The following is a 26,469-nucleotide window of genomic DNA, read 5'->3' on the forward strand; positions in this document are numbered from 1 at the left end:
GGCATCTAGTGGGTAGCAGCCCCCTTAGCTGTTAAATATCCTACGATGCCCAGATCAGCCTTCCACAACAAAGAATTATCTAGCCCCTAATCTCAGTGTTGCCAAGGTTGAGAAGCCCTGTTCTCTAGAGTGTCAGGGTATATAGTGTAAATCCAGGCAGTTTACTCTTACACAAATAGTACGTCAGAAGAGAATCCTTTTCGATCTGTTGCCAACTGTGTATTTTATGAAAAACTTTTTAACATTTGTCAGTCTGTAAGCACAAAAAGGACATCTCATTTTCATTCATATTTCCTTAAGTACTAGGAAGATTGAGCATATTTTCATTTTTTGATTAGCCATATGTGTCTGTGTGTGTGTGCATGTGTGTGTATACACACACATACCCTCAGCCATATTTATCTGTGATGACACACACACATATATATTTATATTTATATATCGGCAATACTAATCTTTGTCTATCATCTATGTTGCTAGTATTTTCCTCACAGGATATAGTTTACCTTTTAACTTAGAACAAGTAGTGCTCGCTTCGACAGCACATATACTAACTTAGAACAAGTATTTTTCAGTACTTAAAAAATAGAGTTGATGACGTGCTGATAAATTTAAATAAATTAAATGACAGTGCCTGCAGGACTCAGTGGGTTAAGCATCTACCTTCGACTCAGGGCATGATCCTGGGATTCAAGCCCCACATCTGACTCCCTGATCTGCGGGGGGGGCCTGCTTCTCCCTCTCCCTCTGCCTGCTTCTCCCCCTGCTTGTGCTCTCTCTCTCCATCAGATAAATAAATAAAATCTTTAAAAATTAATTAATTAATTAACTAAATATAATTTATGAAAATAAATACAGCATGCATGGTTCTCATTAAAAATATTATTTCCAGGGCACCTGGGTGGCTCATTGGTTAAGCATCCTACTCTTAATGACCTCAGGGTCACAGGATTGAGCCTCATTGGGCTGCGGGCTGAGTGTGGAGGCGGCTTGAAATTCTCTTTCTCCCTCTCTCTCTCTGCCCCTCCACCCTTGCTGTACGTCTCTCTCTAAATGAATAAATAAAATCTTTCAAAAAAAATATTGTGTACAGTTTCCACCTAGATAAATTTAAGATACTAGGCTCTGTTGTAGGTTGATAATTAGAAGAGCATTTGGCTTTTCCTTATTCTTAAAGGCATACTTTATTGTAAGTCATGCTAAGATTCAAATTCATCAAAAGAGTAAACATTTATTGAAATTGAAGACCTTGTCTCTGTGTGTATGTGTGATTAACATCATTTGTTCCTGAATACCTGAGACTTAACATAGTTCTGGAAAAATATTACTTACTTTCCCAGAAGAGGACTGAGTTCTTTTAAATCTTGCAATGATGGTTTTTGGTCCAGAAGTTTCTTAAACAGAGCCAGTGGAAAAGGAAGGTTGGCAACGTTTGAGTTGTTTAGGGAGAGTCCACACAGGATCCCAAAAAGGAAATATCTCTTCTTTTCAAATACAGGCTGGAAAAGGAGAAGGAAAAAAAATCCCTAAGGTATTAGAAATAATCACTAACCCAAAGGGATAATTAGATTAGTAAAAATTGGTTTTGGTTTCCTTTTCTAAAAGTCACAAATTAGGAACAAAGTGGGTTTCAGGAAAAGAAAGTTTGAGCTTCTTACACAGGCTTTAATACAATTTAAATTTCTTCCATAAGATAAAATATAAACTAATAGTTCAGAATATTAAATAAATGAATTTACTTTTTGTTACTGAAAGTATATCTGGAATATTAAAAAAATACGCTCGGATAGCCTTGTAAGCCAAGGTTGTCCTTATTTAATGTTATCATCTTTGCCTTCAAATTCGTGTAGAAAAAAGACACAGCAGAAGGAAGAGTACTCTTTATCTGCACTTTCATTGTGCATCAGGCATGTCATGTGTGTCAGACAAGTGTGTCCCCTTCGGTGATACTGCCCTCAGCCTAGGTGTGCTGACAGGGACAAGCATATGGGTCAGGGAAGGTGACTGATGCTGTTGACAGTGAAGGTGGGTGGAAAGAAGAAAAGAGTCCTGATGAAACGGCTTTACTCTTTGCACCTTGTAGTCCCAGATGAGGGAAAACACTGGCCACCTCTTGCCGGACCATCACTAGAGCGCAGCCAAGAGACAACTAGCTTGAAAATCCTAAATGCATTTTTAAAAAATATTTTATTTACTTATTTATTTATTTATCAGAGAGAGAGCACAAGCAGGGGGAGCTCGACAGGCAGAAGGAGAAGCAGACTCTCTGCTGAGGAGGGGACGACACGGGATTTGATCCCAGGACCCTGGGATAGTGACCTGAGCCAAAGGCAGATGCTTAACCAATTAAGCCACCCATGCATCCCTCTAAATGCATTTTTAACATTTATGCTTACAATAGCTGTAAGAAGTAAATAGAGCATGTAGATTGAGGCTATTACATAAGTAGCCCAATGTCATTCGCCTGCTAACGGCAAAGCTGGCCCTGAAATAGAAATCTTAGAATTTATATAAAATTCTAGGAAATTCAAAGTACTCCAGAATGACAAAAATCAGATCAGTGGCTGTGTGGGTATGGGGCAGGATGTGTGTGGAGGGTAGGATTAGAAAGGCGTATGAGGAAATTTGGGGGAATGATGAATATGTTCATTATTTTGATTGTGGTGATAGTTTCATGGATATATTTGTAATCAAAACTTAACCAAATTGAACACCTGATGTATAGGTTATTGTATCTCAAATATACTTCATAAAAGCTATTTAAAAATTTAACATGCAAAAAAAAAAAAAAAATTAACATGCTGGGGTGCCTGGATGGTTCAGTGGGTTAAAGCCTCTGCCTTTGGCTCAGGTCATGATCCCAGGGTCCTGGGATCAAGCCCCACATCGGGCTCTCTGCTCAGCAGGGAGGCTGCTTCCCTCTCTCTCTCTGCCTGCCTCTCTGCCTACTTGTGATCTCTCTCTGTGTGTATCAAATAAATAAATAAAATCTTTAAAAAAAAATTTAACATGCATAGAAGCACCTGGGGATCTTATAGAATACATGCTCTGATCTGGGGTGGGACCTGAGATTCTGCTTTTCTAATAGCCCCTAAGTAATTTACATTATTATTATTATGGTTTTCGTGTTGCAGTATATGGTATACTTTTTCTGTCCTGGAAAACTGTAAGAAAATAAAAGACTTACGCTGACAGGAAACCACATGTAAGAACCTTCTTCAGGATATATGAACATTCCATATTCTGTCTTGGTCATCTCTTCAAATATATAGTAGAAGAACTCGGCTATTACCCCGTACCCCGAAGAACGTATTTCTTTAGTAAATTCAATCTGAGGAAAGAGAACACATTCACAGGCTCAGATTTAAAATAGGATGCCTTGATCTTCGTGGAAAAGTTTCAAACCTCCTGCCATCATCAGAATTCCTGGAATCCCGGGGCGCCTGGGTGGCTCAGTGGGTTAAGCCCCTGCTTTCGGCTCAGGTCATGATCTCAGGGTCCTGGGATCGAGCCCCGTATTGGGCTCTCTGCACAGCGGGGAGCCTGCTTCCCCCTCTCTCTCTGCCTGCCTCTCTGCCTACTTGTGATCTTTCTCTCTGTCAAATAAATAAATAAAATCTAAAAAAAAAAAAAAATTCCTGGAATCCCATATCCCTTCAATCCCACACCTCACCACAATCTGTTCTCCCTCAATTTCCTGCTAGCAGCAGATGCCGTGAACCTAGTCACAGTCAGATTAGTGTGTGTGTGCGTCCTCTACACCACCACATGAACCAAGTAAAGAGAGATTCTAGCAAGACTAAGCATTCACCGATTATTTTGACCAGAGTCTCGAACCACGTTTGGATGTACTTCAGGTCCCTGGTTCTTCCGTCTTACGGTCTATCTTCATCTCCTCATTCAGATTTTACAACTCTGGCTCCAGTCAATAGCTTTTTCTCCTGCCTCTTCCCTCATTAGAACTTCTGACAAATTACCCTCTCAGTCCCCCTGGCTTTAGCACCTTTGAAGGAACCATCAGACCAGATGGCCCATAGCTCTCACGTGTGAACTATCCTTTTATTTTTCTTTCTTCAGTTCTACTATTATTTCCTTTTTAATTTTATTTTACTTTTTTTTAAAGATTTTAGTTTTAAGGAATCTGTACACCCAACATGGGGCTCAAACTCACAACCCTGAGATCAAGAGTTGCATGCTCCACCAACTGGCTGAGCCAGACAGGAGCCCCTTATTTATTTTTTTAAATATATTTTTAAAAGATTTCATTTATTTATTTGACAGACAGAGATCACAAGTAGGCAGAGAGGCAGGCAGAGGGAGAGGAGGAAGCAGGCTCCCTCCCCGCAGAGCAGAGAGCCTGATGCGGGGCTCGATCCCAGGACCCTGGGATCATGACCTGAGCCAAAAGCAGAGGCTTTAATCCACTGAGCCACTCAGGTGCCCCTTAAATATTTTTGAAAAAATTCATCTTCTTATAATATTTTCAACTTAACACTATTCACACTGAACATGTATGGCAGCTTAACCTACCCAAGTATGAAGTCTGAGAAGCCAAAACTGTTCTAGCTTTGTTAAAAGTTATGCTGTAGGGGCGCCTGGGTGGCTCAGTGGATTGAAGCCTCTGCCTTTAGCTCGGGTCGTGATCCCAGGGTCCTGGGATCAAGCCCCGCATCGGGCTCTCTGCTCGGCGGGGAGCCTGCTTCCCTTCCTCTCTCTTTCTGCTTGCCTCTCTGCCTACATGTGATCTCTGTCAAATAAATAAATAAAATCTTAAAAAAAAAAAAGTTATGCTGTAGGAAATGTCCTTCTCTAAAATCTACCTTTATGGCCAATATTGTCCCAGTTTTCCTGTTACCACTCTAACTACTTTTCTGCTTCCTTTCCTGGCCAATTTCTTTGTATCTTATTTGTTTGTTTTTAAAGATTTTATTTTTCTTTATTATTTATTTAATTATTTAATATTTATTATTTTTGACAGAGGGAGAGCGTGTACTCTCACAGGGAGGGAGGGGCAGAGGGAGAGGGAGAGGGAGAAAGAGTCTGAAGCAGACTCCCCGCTGAGTGTGGAGCCTGAAGCACAGCTCATTCCCATAACCCTGAGATCACAACCTGAGCCAAAATGAAGAGCTGGACACTTAATCAGCTTTTTTTTTTTTTTTTTTTTTTTTTTTTTGGTAATATAAGCATCACTAAGCCCCACTAGGCATTCCCTTTCTCCTTTCTCTGCCTTAAGATTATATCTCTGCCACCCCTCACCTGACTCCCTGGCCATACACTACCATCTCATCTCCAAGTGCCCACCTTACGTTCTACCTGGATATCCCAATAACAAATGAAGCTTACTTCCACTTTTCCAATTTCTCCTCACTTAAACCAGCAAGTCTGCCTTCACTGTGGTCAGGACCCACACATAACTGGCTTTGACAACCTTGCCTTGTTCAAGAGTCTACATGTTTATTGGATCTACCTTGAAGTTCACCTTCCTACCTCTCTGATATCTCTTGTGGATGGAGTAATTCTCGATTGATTTCCTCATAATGAAAATTTAAAAGAAAATGGATACATAATGAAATATACAACTACATAGTCTGGCTTATAAAATAGTTTGTTTGCCATTCAGTCCCAGGTTGGGAAATATCCCTCTCTTGGCTGAGCCCAACCTCTAGGTTCTGGTTTCTTCTCTGAGAACCTAAGTCTCCTTCTTATGGCTGATACCAGGAAAATCACTCCCACTGGACAGAGTCCAGCTTTTACCTAAAGAGTTACTCATTATTCTATGGCCTCAATAGGGCAGATGATCTGAGATAAACACAATACACACCCTACAGGTACCCACAAAGGACAAAGTGAAAGATGACTAGAATTAGAACCAATATACTGGATACTCTATGACCAAAACAAGAGCCAAAACTAGGAAAAGTATCTCTTCTACCTGCTGCTTGTTAATTGCATCAATATGTTTTACCCTCCCTGATCCATGTCTGTGGTGTGTGACTTTGCAATTCCTTCCTCCAAAGAGGCTGAATATATTTCATCAGCCCTTGACTTGGGTTCAGCCACGTAACTTGCTTTGACTAAACCATGTTAGTTGTGTGATTGGATTTGCTATCTTATACCTTTGGCACAGAAGTGAGAAGAACATGCATGCTGGTCCCAGGAAGATGAAAAGCACAGGAAACTGCGACATTGCCCCAGCCAAGCTTAATCTAGCCTAGATCAGCAGGTTCCTGCCTAACTCCCAAACACGTGAATAAGTGCAGACAAAAATCTACAAATCGACCCAAGTGAATTCAACCTAAATTAGGAGATCCTTAGCTAAATTTCAGATCTCTATAATAAATTATTGTCTTTTTAAGTCATTAAACTTTAGGATGGTTCATTATGCAGCAGTTTTGTAGCTATAGGCAATTAATAGTTTACACAGAATCCCAACATTCAATTAAACATCCCATAGCTTTTCTCCAAAGGGTAAGCAAGGAATTATTATTTTTTACTTATTAAGTAATCTCTTTGCCCAATGTGAGGCTTGGTCTCTCAACCTCAAGATCAAGAGTCACATACTCTACCAACTGAGCCAGCCTGGCACCCCAGAATTCTGGAAACCTACAGCTGATAACTATAGGTGCAAAAGCAGGCTCTTTCCTTTGCATTCTACAAATGTTTCCCCTTCACATTAGTAAAAATGTCCAAAGAGACTTTTACTTTACCACTAATCCTTCACAGAGGTTGGTGTCTTCTACTTGGCTTAACTGACACAGAGCATCTTCAACTAGGTGACTTCGTCTGACTTTAACTATAAATGGAAGGAATTCATTGGACTGAAGAATTCCTTGCCCCCGATCCAGGTATTCTCTCTGTTTTAAGTCCTTAAAAAAAAAAAAAAAAAAAAAGGAAAGAAAGAAATATTTTAGGAATCTCACAGAACACTATGAAGTGTTTACTATTTCAAATAAATGTGGTCTTCATGGCATCTACTCATGCCTACTATTGCTATACACATTGCTATATACTCAGATTGTAATTATTTAGGAAAAAAGGCCATCATATCTACACTATACTATGGAAGATAAGGAGATCCCAGGATCTGTGAAACCATGGCATCTAGGAATTATATTCACGGGATTAGTCACCATGGAAGTACAGCTAAGTAATTACAAGCGATCTCATTCATAGTAAACGTGATCCTTTTTTTTTTTTTTTTTAAAGATTTTATTTATTTATTTGACAGAGAGATCACAAGCAGGCAGAGAGGCAGGCAGTGAGAGAGGAGGAAGCAGGCTCCCCGCTGAGCAGAGAGCCCGACGCGGGGCTCGATCCCAGGACTCTGAGATCATGACCTGAGCCGAAGGCAGCGGCCTAACCCACTGAGCCACCCAGGCGCCCCTAAACGTGATCCTTAAAGGCAATAGCGGTATTCGATACGCTGAAACATTCATCCACCATGTTTGAAGAAGCAGAGTTTTAGCACCATAATCCCCAAGAATATAAGGGTAGCATAGGAGCTCAAGGATGATGTTAAAGTAGGAAAAAGATCAGAGGAAAGACTTGCTCAGAGAAGATCCACTCTGGTTCAAATAACTGTGATCCACCTCCCTGATTCATAGGGGAGCCCTCTAAAAATGTGCCACCAGTGGCCTCACTTTTTGCCTGCTCTCAGTCACTCTCCATAGTACTTCCATTTAGCTTTTCTGAATTTTCAACATTTCCTTATACTCTAGTCAAATATCTTATTTCTGCTGAACCCCTCGGATTAGAAATCTAGTATTGGACTTACTAGCCTTGCTTTGAGCTTTAACACTTCTCTAGGGCTTCTGCTATAACCTAAGGACAAAAAGGAGTATTAGGACTCGTAAACCATTGTAGCTGTCTCTGGGACCTGTCCTGTGAACAGCGACAACAAGACAGGTGGATAATAGCTATCCTATTCCAGGTTTCCAGGCTGGGTGTGGTTACCCACAGCAGCATTCTTACAAGCATCTCAGAGAAGCATCTGTGTGACTCTGGGCTTAGGAAAGCCTGTCCCAGATCTCTGCCACTACTATATCTTGAGAAATTGTACATGGTTCCACTAGATTCTTCTGGTTTTTCCCGAATATGTTCATTATAAAAAAGTTCCAGGTTTGTAGGGAGATGAAACAGGTGGCATTTCTGGTCCTTCCTGATTACGGGTCATCTCTTCTGGTGGCCCAGGAGTCTGCGGCTCTGGGACACTTCAGCAATACTGAATGCTGAGCACCACGACCCGTGGCTCTGAGTGACAGGGAGTGGCCAGCAACATCCTCCACTCACTATATAGCAGGGAGAGGCATATGTGGCCTGCTGTAGCCCCAACTTTCTTTCACCTAACTGAGAATTAGGCAGGAAACCTGCATTTTATCTTATTTTCCAGATGCTCTATCCCAATTCCCCATGTATTGGTTTCCTCTTTCCACATTTATGCATGTGAATTGATAATATAGTTTGGAGTTCACAGTTTTGAATATGCCCATCCTCTCTCCTTTGGAGGTCAGGATTGTGGAGTCTCCTTTCTACTTTCACCCATGACAACTACAACTGAGAGTTTTCTTATACTCAGACCTTTCCCGATCCTTCATCATATCCAAGCTGCCTGGTTCCTCTATACACACAGCCCTCACGAACCCCTCACTACCAGTAGACCTGCTACACTGAATACTGCCGTAGAAGAAAATACCGCAAGGGAGGGACCAGTTTAAAGGAAACATAATTTCTCCCATTACCAGGGATGTTAGGAAAATATAAAAAGAGGTGGCTGGGAAACAAAAGAAATCTTGTGAACATGCCGATGACAGACACTAATAATAGTAACAAGAGGGAGAGTCTTTACCTATGGAATGCTTTTAGCAGGATGTACCTTGCCCACCTCAGTTGTTTAACATAAATAAAGCTGGAATTTATGGATTTATGGGGCATGGGTCATTGGGAAATGTCACATAAGTTGCATAATTAAGAGTATCAAGGAGGGGCGCCTGGGTGGCTCAGTGGGTTAAGCCGCTGCCTTCGGCTCAGGTCATGATCTCAGGGTCCTGGGATCAAGCCCCGCATCGGGCTCTCTGCTCGGCGGGGAGCCTGCTTCCCCCTCTCTCCCTGCCTGCCTCTCTGCCTACTTGTGATCTCTCTCTGTCAAATAAATAAATAAAATCTTAAAAAAAAAAGAGTATCAAGGAAATGTTTTATAATTGAAGTGGCTCCTTTCTGCATATGATGTCCCAGACTTCTCCATGTTTCACGTAGATGGCCTGTATCCTTTAAATTATTAATAAAAGGAATAGGTAGGACTTCTGATTCCCGTGAGTTTGGTTTTTTTTTTTTTTTTTAAGATTTTATTTATTTACTTGAGAGAGAGAGAGAGAGTATGAGAGAAAGGTCAGCGGGAGAAGCAGACTCCCCACAGAGCAGGGAGCCTGATGTGGGACTCGATCCCAGGACTCCAAGATCATGACCTGAGCCGAAGGTAGTCGATTAACCAACTGAGCCACTCAGGTGCCCCTGATTCCCGTGAGTTTTTAAAGTATAAATTGGAACCTTTTCTGAGGAATAACCTAGACAGACCTCAGCAATCAAAACATGTTTGGAAAATCTTTAGCATAATGTCTGGGAGTGGGGTAAGCACTCAAATACTTAACTGAGAATGAACGCTAATGGTGGTTAAGAGAAATGAAATAGCATGTAAATGTTCTGTGGGAATAACTCGATGACTCGAAAAGAAGCAGAAGGAAGAGAGTAAATGGGAAACAGAATAAACTCACTGATTGACTCATAGCCGTTATTTGGGAATTTAAAAATATCAGACGGAGCTACATATCAAGCTCCAAGCTCTTAAGCAGATATGAAATCCAAACACTAAGATCACAATAGTAACTAAAACTGGATAGAGGATGGGACGCCTGGGTGGCTCAGTGGGTTAAAGCCTCTGCCTTCGGCTCAGGTCATGATCCCAGGGTCCTGGGATCGAGCCCTACATCGGGCTCTCTGCTCAGCAGGGAAACTGCTTCCTCCCACTCTCTCTCTCTCTCTGCCTACTTGTTATCTGTCAAATAAATAAATAAATAAAATCTTAAAAAAAATTGATAGAGAAGGAGAGGAAAGGGAGAGAGAGAGAGCAGTTACTAGATCATTTCAGTATTTGCTCACAGAAGGAAAACAATGGATATTATCTAAAGTGAGGACTCAGACATTATATAATAATGAGAAAACCAATTAAAATTAGCCAAAATAATCATGATTAACCTGTTCAGTTGAAAAAGAGCACAAAGCTTGATAACACTCTGCATCGATTATAGTGTGTATGTTACTGGTAATAACATAAATTAGTATAACCTCTCTGTACAGTGATTTGGCAACATTTAATAATTAAAGAAAAAGGCTTAAGCATCATTCTACTTTCCTATATGAATGTAGCCAAATGGCCCAGGTTGATGAGGAAAAGTTCTTTACAGAATTCAATTAATAACTTTGGAAGGAATGATATGATTAGAAATAATGCTGTTTTGCAAACCTCAACCAAAACAACAGAGAGAATTATTAAACAAAGCGTTGACGGGAAGCATTACAAGAGAAGAATCATGTGGTCTCCACCTGAACCCACTGACAAATCTCGGCATGAATGAGAGTGAAACAACCGGAAACAATGCACTGAAGTATGGAAAGGTGAAAGGAAATCGGGTCTGGGATTTGCTTTAAAATACTTCAGCTGAAATAGTAACAACCACAAAACCAACAAAGGTGATCCATGGGTAAATTGTTGATGGGCAAAATGTTGATGATGACTGGAACTTTGTGATGAGGCTCATTACACCATTATCTCTATTTTGTACATGTTTGTAATTTTGCATAATTAAAAAAAAGTAAAGCATACATACCCGCATTCTCAAATGGGACTCAGCTTGTAATAATTGAATCTTGGATGGCAAATTAAAAATAAATGGAAAATCACTGAAAATAATGGGACTGAGGTTTTCTTCAGGTATCTAAAAAATAACAAGAGATAATAGTTTTAATAATTCAAAGGGAAAAAATTTCATTCCTTTACCTCATCGTTTGTTTTTTTTTTTTAAGATTTTGTTTATTTATTTAACAGACAGAGATCACAAGTAGGCAGAGGCAGGCAGAGAGAGAAGCGGGCTACCTGCTGAGCAGAGAGCCCGATGCAGGGCTCGATCCCAGAACCTCAATCCCAGAACCCTGAGATCATGACCTGAGCGGAAGGAAGAGGCTCAACCCACTGAGCCACCCAGGAGCCCCACCTCATCATTTTAAATTGTTTCCCTCTATTCTTTTTGCAATCTATTTTTAAAAATTCAAAGTAGCTAGAGAACTTTCTAAGAAAATGCATCTGTTTTGTGAGTTAAAGATGTTTAGGTTTTCAGTGATCATCTAATTTAGCAATTCAGCATTGCAATGAAGAAATGTTCAAATCTTGATTTATCAACAAGATACCCAGCTACTAATGTGTCCTCCTATAAAGTATGAAAATTTTCAGAAATAAAAATTTTAGTCTTACCAGGTTGTTATCCCTAAAGAACAGTCTTCTTTCAGTTTCATGAAAGATCATCCTACTGGGGAATTCATCTATGATGAAAGTATTTTCTGGTAGTCGACAGTTAGCTGTGTTTACCTTAGAGAAAACATGACTTGTGAATTTTATTTTCTATTAATATATTATTTAATCTATTATATATATGGTTATTATATAGATAATTAGAATAGAGCTCTATAAACCCAATGCATTTGACATTGATAAAATAGAATTCTATAAAACTTCCAATTTTTGATCTATAACTTATCCAATTTTCATAAATACTGTAAAAGATAACAGATGTTGACAATGGAGATTAGTAAACCAGTTCTTGGGGCACAGATATACTGGAAACAATTTTGAGATCTTGGGAATAAAATCCAAGTACTTTTGACAAAATTAGTCTTTTCTCCATTAATTAATGAATATTATTTTAGCACATACTATTTGCCAGGTGTGGAACAAAACATAAACTAAAAATTCTCCTTGCTGACACACAGGTTACTGTCTAGTATAGTAGTCAGCAAACTCCTTCTTAAATCCAAACAGTAAATATTTGTGCTTGGGACCATACAGGCTCTGGTGCAACTATTCAACCCTGACGCTCTGAAGCAGAAAACAGCCTTAGAGAATATGTAAACAAGTGAGTGTGGATGTGTTCCAATAAAACTTTAATAACAAAAACATGAGGCTGCCCATAGGTGTAGATTACCAACCCATGACCCAGGGCCTAATAGGTAAAAATAAGTAATCAGGCATGGAGGATACACTTTCTGATTGGAGAAGGACTTGAGGGGTTCAAGAAGGTTTCCCAAAAGAAGCAATTCTGGAAAATCAATGATCTAAATAAGCCTCTATCAAATCAAACTAATCCAAAAGATACAAGGCAGGAAAATAGAATCTAAGAATATAAATTAAGAAAGTAAAATGAAAACGCAACCTATGGGGGCACCTGGGTGGCTCAGTGGGTTAAGCCTCTGCCTTCGGCTCAGGTCATGATCCCAGGGTCCTGGGATCGAGCCCTACATCGGGCTCTCTGCTCAGCAGAGAGCCTGCTTCCCCCTCTCTCTCTGCCTGCCTCTCTGCCTACTTGTGATCTCTGTCTGTCAAATAAATAAATAAAATCTTTAAAAAAAATAAAAAATAACACAACCTATGAAATGGGGGAAAATATTTGCAAATTACATACTTGAGAAGGAATTAATATCTAAAATATATACAGAACACATGCCACTGAGCAAACAAAACAAAAACCTCTGATTTAAAAATGAGCAGAGAAACTGAATAGCTGTTTTTCCAAAGAAGACCTACAGATCTCCGACAGGTATAGGAAAAGATGCTCAACATCCCTAATCATCAGAGAAATGCAACCCAAAGCTACACAATGAGAATGGCTGTCATCAGAAAGACAAGAAAGATAAGAGATAAGTGTTGGCAAGGATACAGAGAAAAGGGAACCCTTGAACATTGCAGGTAGGGCTGTTAATTGGTGCCACCCCTGTGGAAAACAGTATGGAGGTTCCTCAAGAAATTAAAAATAGAACCACCATATGATCCAGCAATCCCACTTCTGGGTATATTAAAAAAACATTCATCTGAATAAATATATTCATTTCAAAGGATATGAAATCAGTGTCTCAAAGAGATACATGTACCCCCCATGTTCAATGCAGCATTTTTTACAAAAGCCAAGACACGGAAACAAGCATCCTGGATGGATGAATGGATAAAGAAGATGTATATATACCCTAAATATTATCTGGCCATGACACAGAAGGAAATCCTGCCTTTATGACAACATGGGTGGAGTGGACTTGCAAGACATTATTTTAAGTGAAATAAGTTAGAGAAAGAAAAATACATATGTATGAGCCAAACTCAGAAACACAAAGTAAAATGGTGGCTGTCAGGGGCAAGGGGATGGGGGAAATCGGGGAATATTGGTCAAAGGGTACAAACTTCCAGTTATAAAATGAATCAGTATACCAAATAAGTATAAGTGTATCAAAGCAATATGCTGCACACCTTAAACTCACACAATGTTATATAATTATATCTCAATAAAGCTAGGTAAAAGGAAATATACTACTTTAGAAATAATCAGTGCATTAACACTTCAGCACTAATTTTGTACATAGTATTTTCTCCTATTGGGATTGATACTGTGTGGAGAAATTGATTTTGATTGTATTTGGCAATTTATATTTATAAAATCATCTTATCTTAGCTAATTATTTTTTATTTTTTATTTTTTAATTTTTTTATAAACATATAATGTATTATTATCCCCAGGGATACAGGTCTGTAAATCGCCAGGTCTACACACTTCACAGCTCTCACCATAGCACATATCCTCCCTAATGTCCATAACCCCACCATCCTCTCCCTCCCCCCCACCACCAGCAACCCTCAGTTTGTTTTGTGAGATTAAGAGATTTTTTTGGTTTGTCTCCCTCCCGATCCCATCTTGTTTCATTTATTCTTTTCCTAACCCCCAAACCCCCCCACATTGCATCTCCACTTCCTCATATCAGGGAGATCATATGATAATTGTCTTTCTCCGATTGACTTATTTCGCTAAGCATAATACCCTCTAGTTCCATCCACGCCGTCGCAAATGGCAAGGTTTCATTTCTTTTGATGGCTGCATAGTATTCCATTGTGTATATATATACCACATCTTCTTTATCCATTCATCTGTTGATGGACATCTAGGTTCTTTCCATAGTTTGGCTATTGTGGACATTGCTGCTATAAACATTCGGGTGCACGTGCCCCTTCAGATCACTACATTTGTATCTTAAGGTAAATACCCAGTAGTGTAACTGCTGGGTCATAGGGTAGCTCTATTTTCAACTTTTTGAGGAACCTTCATGCTGTTTTCCAGAGTGGTTGCACCAGCTTGCATTCCCACCAACAGTGTAGGAGGGTTCCCATATCTCTGCATCCTCGCCAGCATCTGTCATTTCCTGACTTGTTAATTTTAGCCATTCTGACTGGTGTGAGGTGGTATCTCATTGTGGTTTTGATTTGTATTTCCCTGATACCGAGTGATGTGGAACACTTTTTCATGTGTCTGTTGGCCATCTGGATGTCTTCTTTGCAGAAATATCTGTTCATGTCCTCTGCCCATTTCTTGATTGGATTATTTGTTCTTTGGGTGTTGAGTTTGATAAGCTCTTTATAGATTTTGGATACTAGACCTTTATCTGATATATCATTTGCAAATATCTTCTCCCATTCTGTCAGTTGTCTTTTGGTTTTGTTAACTGTTTCCTTTGCTGTGCAAAAGCTTTTGATCTTGATGAAGTCCCAATAGTTCATTTTTGCCCTTGCTTCTGTTGTCTTTGGTGATGTTCCTAGGAAGAAGTTGCTGCAGTTGAGGTCAAAGAGGTTGCTGCCTGTGTTCTCCTCAAGGATTTTGATGGATTCCTTTCTCACATTGAGGTCCTTCAACCATTTTGAGTCTATTTTCATGTGTGGTGTAAGGAAATAGTCCAGTTTCATTTTTCTGCATGTGGCTGTCCAATTTTCCCAACACCATTTGTTGAAGACGCTGTCTTTTTTCCATTGGACATTCTTTCCTGCTTTGTCAAAGATTAGTTGACCATAGATTTGAGGGTGTATTTCTGGGCTCTCTATTCTATTCCATTGATCTATGTGTCTGTTTTTGTGCCAGTACCATACTGTCTTGATGATGACATCTTTGTAATAGAGCTTGAAGTTCGGAATTGTGATGTCACCAACTTTGGCTTTCTTTTTCAATATTCCTTTGGCTATTCGAGGTCTTTTCTGGTTCCATATAAATTTTATTTGTTCCATTTCTTTGAAAAAAATGGATGGGATTTTGATAGGGATTGCATTAAATGTGTAGATTGCTTTAGGTAGCATAGTAATTTTCACAATATTTGTTTTTCCAATCCATGAGCTTGGAACATTTTTCCATTTCTTTGTGTCTTCCTCAATTTCTTTCATGAGTACTTTATAGTTTTCTGAGTATAGATTCTTTGCCTTTTTGGTTAGGTTTATTCCTAGGTATCTTATGGTTTGGGGTGCAATTATAAATGGGACTGACTCCTTAATTTCTCTTTCTTCTGTCTTGTTGTTGGTGTAGAGAAATGCAACTGATTTCTGTGTATTGATTTTATATCCTGACACTTTACTGAATTCCTGTATGAGTTCTAGCAGTTTTGGAGTGGAGTCTTTTGGGTTTTCCACATAAAGTATCATATCATCTGCAAAGAGTGATAGTTTGACTTCTTCTTTGCCAATTTGGTTGCCTTTAATTTATTTTTGTTGTCTGATTGCTGAGGCTAAGACTTCCAGTACTATGTTGAATAGCAATGGTGATAATGGACATCCCTGCAGTGTTCCTGACCTTAGCGGAAAAGCTTTCAGCTTTTCTCCATTGAGAATGATATTTGCGGTGGGTTTTTCATAGATGGCTTTGATAATATTGAGGTATGTGCCCTCTATCCCTACACTTTGAAGAGTTTTGATCAGGAAGGGATGCTGTACTTTGTCAAATGCTTTTTCAGCATCTATGGAGAGTATCATATGGTTCTTGTTCTTTCTTTTATTAATGTATTGTATCACATTGACTGATTTGCAGATGTTGAACCAACCTTGCAGCCCTGGAATAAATCCCCCTTGGTCGTGGTAAATAATCCTTTTAATGTACTTTGGATCCTATTGGCTAGTATTTTGGTGAGAATTTTTGCATCTGTGTTCATCAAGGATATTGGTCTGTAATTCTCTTTTTTGATGGCATCCTTGTCTGGTTTTGGGATCAAGGTGATGCTGGCCTCATAAAATGAGTTTGGAAGTTTTTCTTCCATTTCTATTTTTTTTTTTTTAAAGATTTTATTTATTTATTTGACAGAGAGATCACAAGTAGGGAGAGAGGCAGGCAGAGAGAGAGGAGGAAGCAGGCTCCCCGCCAAGCAGAGAGCCCGATGCGGGGCTCGATCCCAGGACTCTGAGATCATGACCTGAGCCGAAGGCAGCGGCTTAACCCACTGAGCCACCCAGGCGCCCCCCATTTCTATTTTTGGAACAGTTTCAGGAGAATAGGAATTAATTCTTCTTTAAATGTTTGGTAGAATTCCCCCCGGGAAGCCCCCCTGGGCTTTTGTTTGTTTGGAGATTTTTGATGACTGTTTCAAACTCCTTATTGGTTATGGGTCTGTTCGGGTTTTCTATTTCTTCCTGGTTCAGTTGTGGTAGTTTATATGTCTCTAGGAATGCATCCATTTCTTCCAGATTGTCAAATTTGTCGGTGTAGAGTTGCTCATAGTATGTTCTTATAATTGTTTGCATTTCCTTGGTGTTGGTTGTGATCTCTCCTCTTTTATTCATGATTTTATTTATTTGGGTCCTTTCTCTTTTCTTTTTGAGAAGTCTGGCCAGGGATTTATCAATCTTATTAATTCTTTCAAAGAACCAGCTCCTAGTTTTGTTGATTTGTTCTATTGTTTTTTGGTTTCTATTTCATTGATTTCTGCTCTGATCTTTATTATTTCTCTTCTCCTGCTGGGTTTAGGCTTTCTTTGTTGTTCTTTCTCCAGCTCCTTTAGGTGTAGAGTTAGGTTGTGTATTTGAGAACTTTCTTGTTTCTTGAGAAAGGCTTGTATCGCTATATATTTTCCTCTCAGGACTGCCTTTGCTGTGTCCCACAGATTTTGAATTGTTGTGTTTTCACTATCATTTGTTTCCATGAATTTTTTCAATTCTTCTTTAATTTCTTGGTTGACCCATTCATTCTTTAGAAGGATGCTGTTTAGTCTCCATGTATTTGAGTTCTTTCCAAAGTTCCTCTTGTGATTGAGTTCTAGCTTCAGAGCATTGTGGTCTGAAAATATGCAGGGAATGATCCCAATCTTTTGATACCGGTTGAGACCTGATTTATGACCCAGGATGGGCTCTATTCTGGAGAATGTTCCACGTGCACTAGAGAAGAATGTGTATTCTGTTGCTTTGGGATGGAATGTTCTGAATATATCTGTGATGTTCATCTGGTCCAGTGTGTCATTTAAGGCCTTTATTTCCTTGTTGATCTTTTGCTTGGATGATCGGTCCATTTCAGTGAGGGGAGTGTTAAAGTCCCCTACTATTATTGTATTATTGTTGATGTATTTCTTTGATTTTGTTATTAATTGGTTTATATAGTTGGCTGCTCCCATGTTAGGGGCATAGATATTTAAAATTGTTAGATCTTCTTGTTGGACAGACCCTTTGAGTATGATATAGTGTCCTTCCTCATCTCTTGTTATAGTCTTTGGCTTAAAATCTAATTGATCTGATATAAGGATTACCACCCCATTAGCTAATTATTTTTAATTGAACAATACTAATTTAATTCTGCTCTTTTATTTAAAATGCTCTGGCTCCCCCTTCTCCCTCAACAATCCTTAGGTTTATTAGTACCCTAAGTTTAAATTACTTCTAGATTATGTTGGGTACTCTACTGAAAATGCTGAGTCATTCTCATTTTTTGAGTATTTGTGCATCTAATATACATTAGATAAAATATGTTACATATATAAAATATGTAGTCTATGGCTAGGGTCTAGCCAGTCAGCAAAACAAGCAAAATTCTGAATTACTAAGGACAGAATAAAACATTTTCTTTCTGATTTAGAAACAAAACAAAAGAGGACTCCAGTTGGCCAAGACCAGAGGGATTTCGAGTAAAATGGTATATACATTCCCTCATAGGAACCCTTACCTTATGTACTTCTTTCAGCATTCCTAGAAGAGCTTTAAGACTGCAGTAACTCTGACTGGTTTCAGTCCACTGATACAGCTGGGAGATAATTGCAGTCTTAAGCATCTGGACCATTTTGTTGAAAGAAGATTCTTGCAAAGATGCCAAACACTGCTCTGAGGGGTATAAAATTAGCCACGATAAATATGCAGCCTCCAAAAAAAAAAAAAAAAAAAATCCCCGTATCTACTGGGTTCTTTAATGTATGAAATAGGTAATAGTTTCCATTTCTGATGACAAAATCTATAAAGTATCTTGTATCAAGATATCATCCTGGACATTTATTACTCATAGATGTGAATTTAGTATCACTGGAATTAAAACTCGAATTTAGGATTCTGAAGAAACTTGCTCATAGCTCCTGTTAATACCTGACTACTTGACTGGTTGCATGATTTTCAAACTGAAAATTCCATATAGAGTATCTAAAAGTCTGAAAACATACATAAGAACACACACAAACACACACATATATGCATATCATGTCACCAAGGACATTATCTTTTCTTTTCCTTTTTTAAAAAGATTTTATTTATTTATTTGACAGACAGTGAGAGAGCGCCAGAGAGCAGAAGCAGGGGAAACAACAGAGGGAGCTGCAGAAGCAGGCACCCAGCTGAGCAGGGAGCCCAACGCAGGGCTCCATCCCAGGACCCCGGGATCATGACTGAACCACCAAGGTACCCTTCATCAAGGACACTTTCAATCTTGGGGCGCCTGGGTGGCTCAGGTTAAGGCTTCTGCCTTCGGCTCAGGTTATGATCCCAGGGTCCTGGGATTGAGCCCGAATCAGGCTTTCTGCTCAGCAAGGGAGCCTGCTTCCTCCTCTCTCTGCCTATCTCTCTGCCTACTTGTGATCTCTATCTGTCAAATAAATAAATAAAATCTTAAAAAAAAAAAGAACACTTTCAATCTGAAAAAAATAGTATCTATGTTTTCAGACTATGAATACCTGGCATATATGGGTATATTTTTTTAAACGAACTCAATAACAATATGGTAATATTACTTGGTTCCAACTTGGATTTTTGTATCTTTAAAGGATAATTCTTAGAAAACGAACCTATCAAATGTTAAAATAGCTAATACAAGTAAAATAATATGATGCAGATGCATGAAAGGCAGATTTATAGAGATTCCATAAATAGACTCAAATATGCATGACATTTTAGCATATGATAAAAGTGGCATTGCACATTAGTGGGAATGAAACACATCATTCAATAAATGTGTGGTGACAATTGAAAACTGACTCAGAAAAAAATAAAGTTTAATCAAGATAAACTCCATATGGATCAAAGATTTAAACATAAAAATGAAACAATAAGAATTCTAGGAGGAGAGGGCCACCTGCCTGGCTGGCTCATTCAGTAGAGCATGTTACTCTTGATCTCAGGGTCATGAGTTCAAGCCCCATGTTGGGCATGGAGCCTACTTCAAAAAAGAAAAGGGGGACACCTGGCTGGCTCAGTTGGAGGAGTGTGTGACTCATGATTTCAGGGTCATGAATTCAAGACCCATTTTGAGTATAGAGATTACTTAAATAAATGAAACCTAAAAAAATTCTAATAGGAGCATGGGAATCTTTTTTTTTTTTTTTAAGATTTTTACTTATTTATTCGACAGACAGAGATCACAAGTAGGCAGAGAGGCAGGCAGAGAGAGGAGGAAGCAGGCTCCCTGCCAAGCAGAAAGCCTGATGCCGGGCTTGATCCCAGGACCCTGGGACCATGACCTGAGCCGAAGGCAGAGGCTTTAACCCACTGAGCCACCCAAGCGCCCCCATGGGAATCTTTTTTAAAAGATTTTATTTATTTGAGAGAGAGTGAGAGAGAGAGATTGAGAGAATGAGTGGAAGAAGGGGCAAGCGGAGAAGGAGGCTCCCCACAGAGCAGGGAGCTCCATGTGGGACTCAATCTAGGACCCTGGAATCATGACCTGACCCAAAGGCAGATGCTCAACTGATTGAGCCACCCAGGTGCCTGGGGATTTTTTTTTTAAATTTCAGAGTGAGGTAGGCTTTCTGAAGTATGATCTAAACTCAGAAACCATAAAAGAAAATGTTCATATACTAGACTTCATAAAAATGTTTTAAAGTAACAAACATTTTTGTTGTTGTTGTTTGCTTTTTGTTTTCTTTTTTTTTTCCATTTTTTTTTTTAAAGATTCCATTTATTCATTTGACAGACATAGATCACAAGTAGGCAGAGAGGCAGGCAGAGAGAGAGGAGGAAGCAGGCTCCCTGATGAGCAGAGAGCCCGATGCGGGGCTTGATTCCAGGACCCTGGGATCATGACCTAAGCTGAAGGCAGAGGCTTTAACCCACTGAGCCACCCAGGTGCCCTTTTTGTTTTCTTTTTAAGATTTATTTATTTGAGAGAGAGAGAGCAAGTGAGAGCAGGGGAATGGGCAGAGGAAGAGGGAAAGAATCCCAGGCCGACTCCCTGCTGAGCACTGAGTGCAGGGGTGGGGGTGGGGAGGTGTTCTGATCTTACTACCCTGAGATCACAACCCAAGCCGAAACCAAGAGTTGGATCCTCAACTAATGGAGCCACCAATGCACCCCTTCATAAAAATGTTGTAGAATAATTATGCATTCAAAAGTACCACAAAGTAAAAAATTAATTACAATAACCCAGAGAAAAAAGATTTGTAATTCATATTATTGATTAAGTATTAATTGCCTTAATCATTTAATAGCTCCTAAATAGGGGCACCTGGGGGCCTCAGTGGGTTAAGCCTCTGCCTTCAGCTCAGGTCATGATCCCAAGGTCCTGGGATGGAGCCCTGCATAGGGCTCTCTGCTCAGCAGGGAGCCTGCTTCTCCCTCTCTTTTTCTCTGCCTGCCTCTCTGCCTACTTGTGATCTCTGTCTGTCAAATAACAAAATTTTTTAAAAAGAGCTCCTAAATAAAAAAGAAAAACACTAACAACAACACATGGAAAAATCGGTTAAGAGGGAAGAACTGATAGTTCCCAGAGAATGGAATTGAGATATAGGTAAACCAGCACTATCTCATTCATAATGAGAAAATCAAAATTCTGGATGCCTGGGTGGCTTAGTTGGTTAAGTGACCTGCTTTTGGCTCAGGTCATGATCTCAGGGTCCTGGGATTAAGCCCCTCATTGTGTTGGGTTCCCTGCTCAATGAGGAGCCTGCTTCTCCCTCTCCCACCCCTCCTGCTTGTGCACAGTCTCTCTCTCTTTCTATCTGTCAAATAAATAAATAAATAAAATCTTTTAAAGAAAAAAAAAGAGGAAATCAAAATTCAAAATAAGAGATTCTTCAGAAAGGCAAATACCAAAGTTTGATAATATTGTAGAAAAATGCGTGGGCTGATGCTGTTGTATTTGTTGATGAAGTATAAATTTGTATATCCTCTGTCAAGGCTGTCATGTTGCACTTTTACATGCAATTTACATAGACTACAATATGAATTTTGACCACTTAAAGTTCTGTGCAGGGTCATTTGGCAAAATCTCTCAAAATTTTAAATGCACATACAATTTGATCCAATAATTTTCCTTCTGGAATTTTCCCTATCTGTGTAAATGTATATACATATAAAGAAATACATGTTAGCACTATTAAAATAGCAAAAGCTTAGAAAAAGCTATTTATAGTATATCCTCCCAATAGAATACTAATAAGCCATTAAATAGAACCAGGCAGTTCCTGTAACAGAACAAACATATCCTTACAATATAATGTTGATGGGAAAAGGCAAGTTGCCAAAAAATGTGAATGGTGTGCTACCATTAAAAAAATTAAAAAAGAGGGGTGCCTGGGTGGCTCAGTGGGTTAAGTGTCTGCCTTCGGCTCAGATCATGATCCCAGAGTCCTGGGATCAGGCCCCACATTGGGCTCCCTGATCAGTGGGGAGACTGCTTCTCCCTTTCCCACTCCCCCTGCTTGTGTTCCCTCTCTGGTTGTATCTCTCTCTGTCAAATAAATAAGTTAATTAAATTAAATTAAAAAAAAAAGAAAAGAAAGAAAAAGAAAGAATCTATGTCTCTATTTTTTAAAATACATATCTTTCAAAGTTTACACAAAAAAACTATATTCTATAACTGCTTTCTGGGAGGGGAACTAGGTGGCTTATATTTCATCATATATATCCTTTGTACCTTTAAAGCTTTGGACCTTGAACATTAGCTTAAAATTGTAAAAGGAAATTCCATAGCACTGAATACAATACATAAGAACACAAAGTTTAACTTTTAGCACTGAATACAATACATAAGAACACAAAGTTTAACTTTGTTTTAATTTGTTTTTCATCACTAATCTGTTGGGAAGGAAAAACTTTTTTCTTCCCTTCAAGTTTCTTTTGGCTGGTCTAAGAATTAAATTAATGAGACAGATTAACAGAAAATAAAATTTAATTTTGTATGTATAAGGGCTCTATAAGAATATGAGGCCCAGAAGCAGTCAGACAGTTAAGGCTTATATGCTGTGCAGAGTTAAGGAGAAGAGGGTAGGAGTCTGAGTCTTCAAAAGGAAGGAAGACAATTCACAGAAGATGAAAAAGAGTAAATGTTTGGTAAACAAATGTTTGCTGGGCTATTTGGAAACAAAGGAATACAGAGGGGAATTTTAACAGACTTTGCTAAGTTCTTCCCTGTCTACCACACCTAATTCATATTATACTATAGTTATCTGTGGAGATAGCTCCCTTCCTGGAGCAGGCCTTATCTTTTACATCTTTTAGGCAGCTAGGGAGAAGGTCAATGGTTCCTTCTGAGCCTTCTATTTCTTAAAATAGTCTAGAATAAGACACATGCTAGAGAGACACATTTTGGGATGGCAAATTTTGTTCCCATGCAGGTCAAAATGTCTCAAGTTTTAAAACATGAGCAAAGTTTTAAAGTATGTATATATCTTTACTGGATCCTCTATGGTTATTAAATTGATGTCAAAGCCATACCCAAACCTAAGAGTTACACATGTTTTGTATAATAACGATGATTGTAATATTAGCTTAATCTTTTCAAACATTCACATACCCTATACCCAAACATGTGCGTATTTTTAAATCTTGTATCCAAAATTTGCTCCAACTTTTACTTCAGTGATTCTCTACTGAGAGTACAGATAAAGTGACAAAAGTAATCAAACTTACTCAGAACTCGTGAATTTCGGTCACGTATCTTACAAACAGCTTCTGCAAATGGAACCACCAGACTCCACCAGTTCCTAGAATCATGCATCACAGGACATTCTAGGAGCAGAAGGAAAACTAATAATGCTTCTCGGTGAGAAGAACGACATGGGAGAGCTCTGAGCAGATTATCCCTGAGACATGTAGTTATCTGTAGTTGGAAGGAACAGGAAGGGCCCAGCATCCATTAGATACAGATTATAGTGAAAACAAGCTGTGGGACTAGGGGTTTTGTTCCACCATTTTCCAGTGGAAAAATAATTTAGTTTTCCTCAAACCTACTGTTCAAACTCCATCATTCCTTGCAGCCCAAATTCCCCAAAAGTGTTATGTGAGAGTCATCCTCTCTGTTTTATATTGGGTTGTGTGAGGGAAATAAAGTGAAATCACATGTACATACTGTGTGAATCATGGAGGACACTCAATTAGAGATTGACAGATCAAGGATCCATACCCAGATCTATCTGACTTAAATCTAACATGGCAGAGATAATGCCATATTGTTTACCTCACCAATCCTATTTCATTTTCCTCCTGGGCTCACAGGAAGAGCCATTTCCAGCCTCCCTGCAGTTATGTGGGGCCAAATGATTGAGTTCTGGCTCACAAGATATGAGTGAAGGTGATGTATATCACTTCCAGGCATGACCCCTGAAGCCCCTCAGGGGACCTCCCGTACTCTCTTTCCTTATCTGCCAACCAAATACAAAAGATCTGGAGGATTTCATGGCCCCAGGGCCTAGGACTCAAGAAAGGAGCCCAAATCACTCCTCAATGAACCTGTGCAGGGTGGGAAGGGTAGCAGAATATGCCACTCAAAAATATGCCACTCTGGCAGGAGGATTATTTTGAGCGGCAAGCAAGTGAGAAAAAGCAGGTACAAAATAAGCTCTCTGGTTTCCCTCTATCTACTTGAAAATAGAATATAAATTCCCTTTGTGAAGGTGTCCTCTTGCCCCTAACTTCCTGTACCAGGAGAAGGGTAACAACCTTAATCAGGGGAGATGAGCAGGCACTGAGAAAGGGTCTACACAAACCAACCTTACAAACTAGACCTTATCTACTATCAGTATCCCCAGATATTTGCCTTCCTGCAGGCACCCTTAGAAGCTCAAAGTCCTTTTCCTTTGTGTTGTCTCCTCTCTACAAAATTATTGTTCTTTGCTAAGATGCTATATAACCACCCCTGTAGCTACTCATCACTGACTGTATATGCAGAATGCACACATTAATAAACTTCTGTTTATTTTTCTCCTATTAATCTGTCTTTTCTCAGTCCAATATGCTGGGCCCCAGCCAGTGAAACTAAGATGGGTAGAGGGAAAATATTTCTTTTTTCTCCCCTTTGCATGCGCTTCCTGTCTCCAACTGTCAATAGACTATGATGTGGAAAGAAGTTTTCATTGTGTCAAGCCACTGAGATTCGAATGTTGTTTGTTACAACAGCTAGCCTCACTTAGTCTATTTAATAGAGCTTAGTTACTTTTAAGGACAGTGTCTATCTCTACATGTCATAAGGATTAAATAAGATTATATATGCAATAATAAAAGTACTATATATTATTATTACATTAGTGTTCTTACAAGTTGTTTTCATGTACATCATGACTCCATAATGGTATGCAGCGTTTCCAAAGTTGTTTCACTTAGAACCTGTTTTCAGGGAGCATTCTGTGAAACCAGTGTTCCTTGGAACTCACATTGGGAAGAGCACCCCAAGTTATCTCCCATTTAACCTAGACGTATTTATTTTTAAATACATTCAATAATATCTACTATGCTTACTTCTTTGTCTTGAAAATAAAAATATCCTATCTACCCCATATTAAAGAACACTGTCCCCCTTTCCCTGCCAAATGTAGGGACCCAGTATAAAGATGACTTTAACCCAAAAGCATGTGTGATATCGCTGATGCAGAAAGAAGCCTTCAGATTTCCCTTATCTGACTAAAGGCAGGGCCTTCCCAGAGTGAGGCAGCCATGGATGTCCTTGGAGAGCAAGCTTCACTGCCAGGGAAAGACCGGCCACTTGCACTTGGATAAGAAATTGCATAAACAAACATTATCACAAGCTGTCCTATCTTCCATTCGGCTCCCTTAAAGCCCATTTTTCTCCCTGAAAACTCCATTTGTTTTCTCATAGAAGCCTCTTCTCTCTAATTCCCTTTTCCCCATTAATTGGTAGATAAGCTCTCATTGTTAGCTCTTTGGGGAGTTTCTTCATCTGAATGATCCCCAGAAGCATGGAATAAAACTCGCTTTCTTCTGTTAATCAGTCTATTGTCAGTTCACAGGCCCCCAAACACATGAACCTGAGTCGGAAGAGGGAAAATTTTCCAACACAGCCCAGAATCACAAAATACTAAACTAGAATAGATCTTAAAGAGGAACTCCATAAATAATGAGCCCAATAAAAAAAAGGAAAGAAAATGTGACCCAAACAGCATAAGGGCTGAATCAGTAGCCAATTCGGCTCAACCAGATTTGACATTGATCGCAAGAGAATCAGCTTTCCATTCCCCCAGTACAGGTAAAGCTTCTCTTGCTTCCCAAACTAGTGCTATTTTCATGTATCTGCTAATGATTATTTACCTCTCAAACTTTGTTCTTTTCATATTGAAAATAAAAATACTGTATTTACTATACATTTAAACATGTGCTTAAAAAAGTGCCAGTATCTAAAAGAGGGAGTAGAAGTCAGAGAAGGGGTTGTGACCGCAGAAGCAGAAGTCAGTGATATGGGACCACGAATCAAAGAATGCAGGCAGCCTCTAAATCAAGAAAAGTCAAAGAGGGGTGCCTGGGTGTCTCAATTGGTTAAGCAACTACCTTTAGCTCAGATCATGATCTCAGGGTCATGGGATCAAGTCCCGCATCAGGCTCCCTGCTCAGTGGGGAGTTTGCTTCTCCCTCTTCTACTCTACCTGCTTGTGTTCTCTCTCTATGTCAAATAAAGAAATAAAATCTTAAAAAAAAAAAGTCAAAGAAATAGATTTTCCCTAAAG

General features: G+C 39.2%; 1 protein-coding gene across 3 annotated transcripts in view; it reads right to left on the bottom strand.

The window, feature by feature from the left end:
* The window catches only part of LOC111153277 (HECT and RLD domain containing E3 ubiquitin protein ligase family member 6), a 62,389-nt gene that overhangs the window by 6,009 nt on the left and 29,911 nt on the right, over nucleotides 1-26,469 (bottom strand). For 2 of the 3 annotated variants that reach the window (XM_022512204.1, XM_022512221.1), the window contains exons 12-18: nucleotides 23,426-23,615; nucleotides 18,264-18,418; nucleotides 11,522-11,635; nucleotides 10,881-10,988; nucleotides 6,708-6,866; nucleotides 3,188-3,331; nucleotides 1,333-1,499 (exon numbers count right to left, since the gene is read on the bottom strand). In XM_022512204.1, the coding sequence (XP_022367912.1) occupies nucleotides 1,333-1,499; nucleotides 3,188-3,331; nucleotides 6,708-6,866; nucleotides 10,881-10,988; nucleotides 11,522-11,635; nucleotides 18,264-18,418; nucleotides 23,426-23,615 (1,037 nt within the window). The remainder of the gene's footprint in view (nucleotides 1-1,332; nucleotides 1,500-3,187; nucleotides 3,332-6,707; nucleotides 6,867-10,880; nucleotides 10,989-11,521; nucleotides 11,636-18,263; nucleotides 18,419-23,425; nucleotides 23,616-26,469) is intronic. The other variant, XM_022512213.1, reaches the window with a different exon arrangement.

This window comes from Enhydra lutris, unplaced genomic scaffold (genome assembly GCF_002288905.1).
Source record: "Enhydra lutris kenyoni isolate GAN:26980312 unplaced genomic scaffold, ASM228890v2 scaffoldscaffold3, whole genome shotgun sequence".
NCBI lineage: Eukaryota > Metazoa > Chordata > Mammalia > Carnivora > Mustelidae > Enhydra > Enhydra lutris.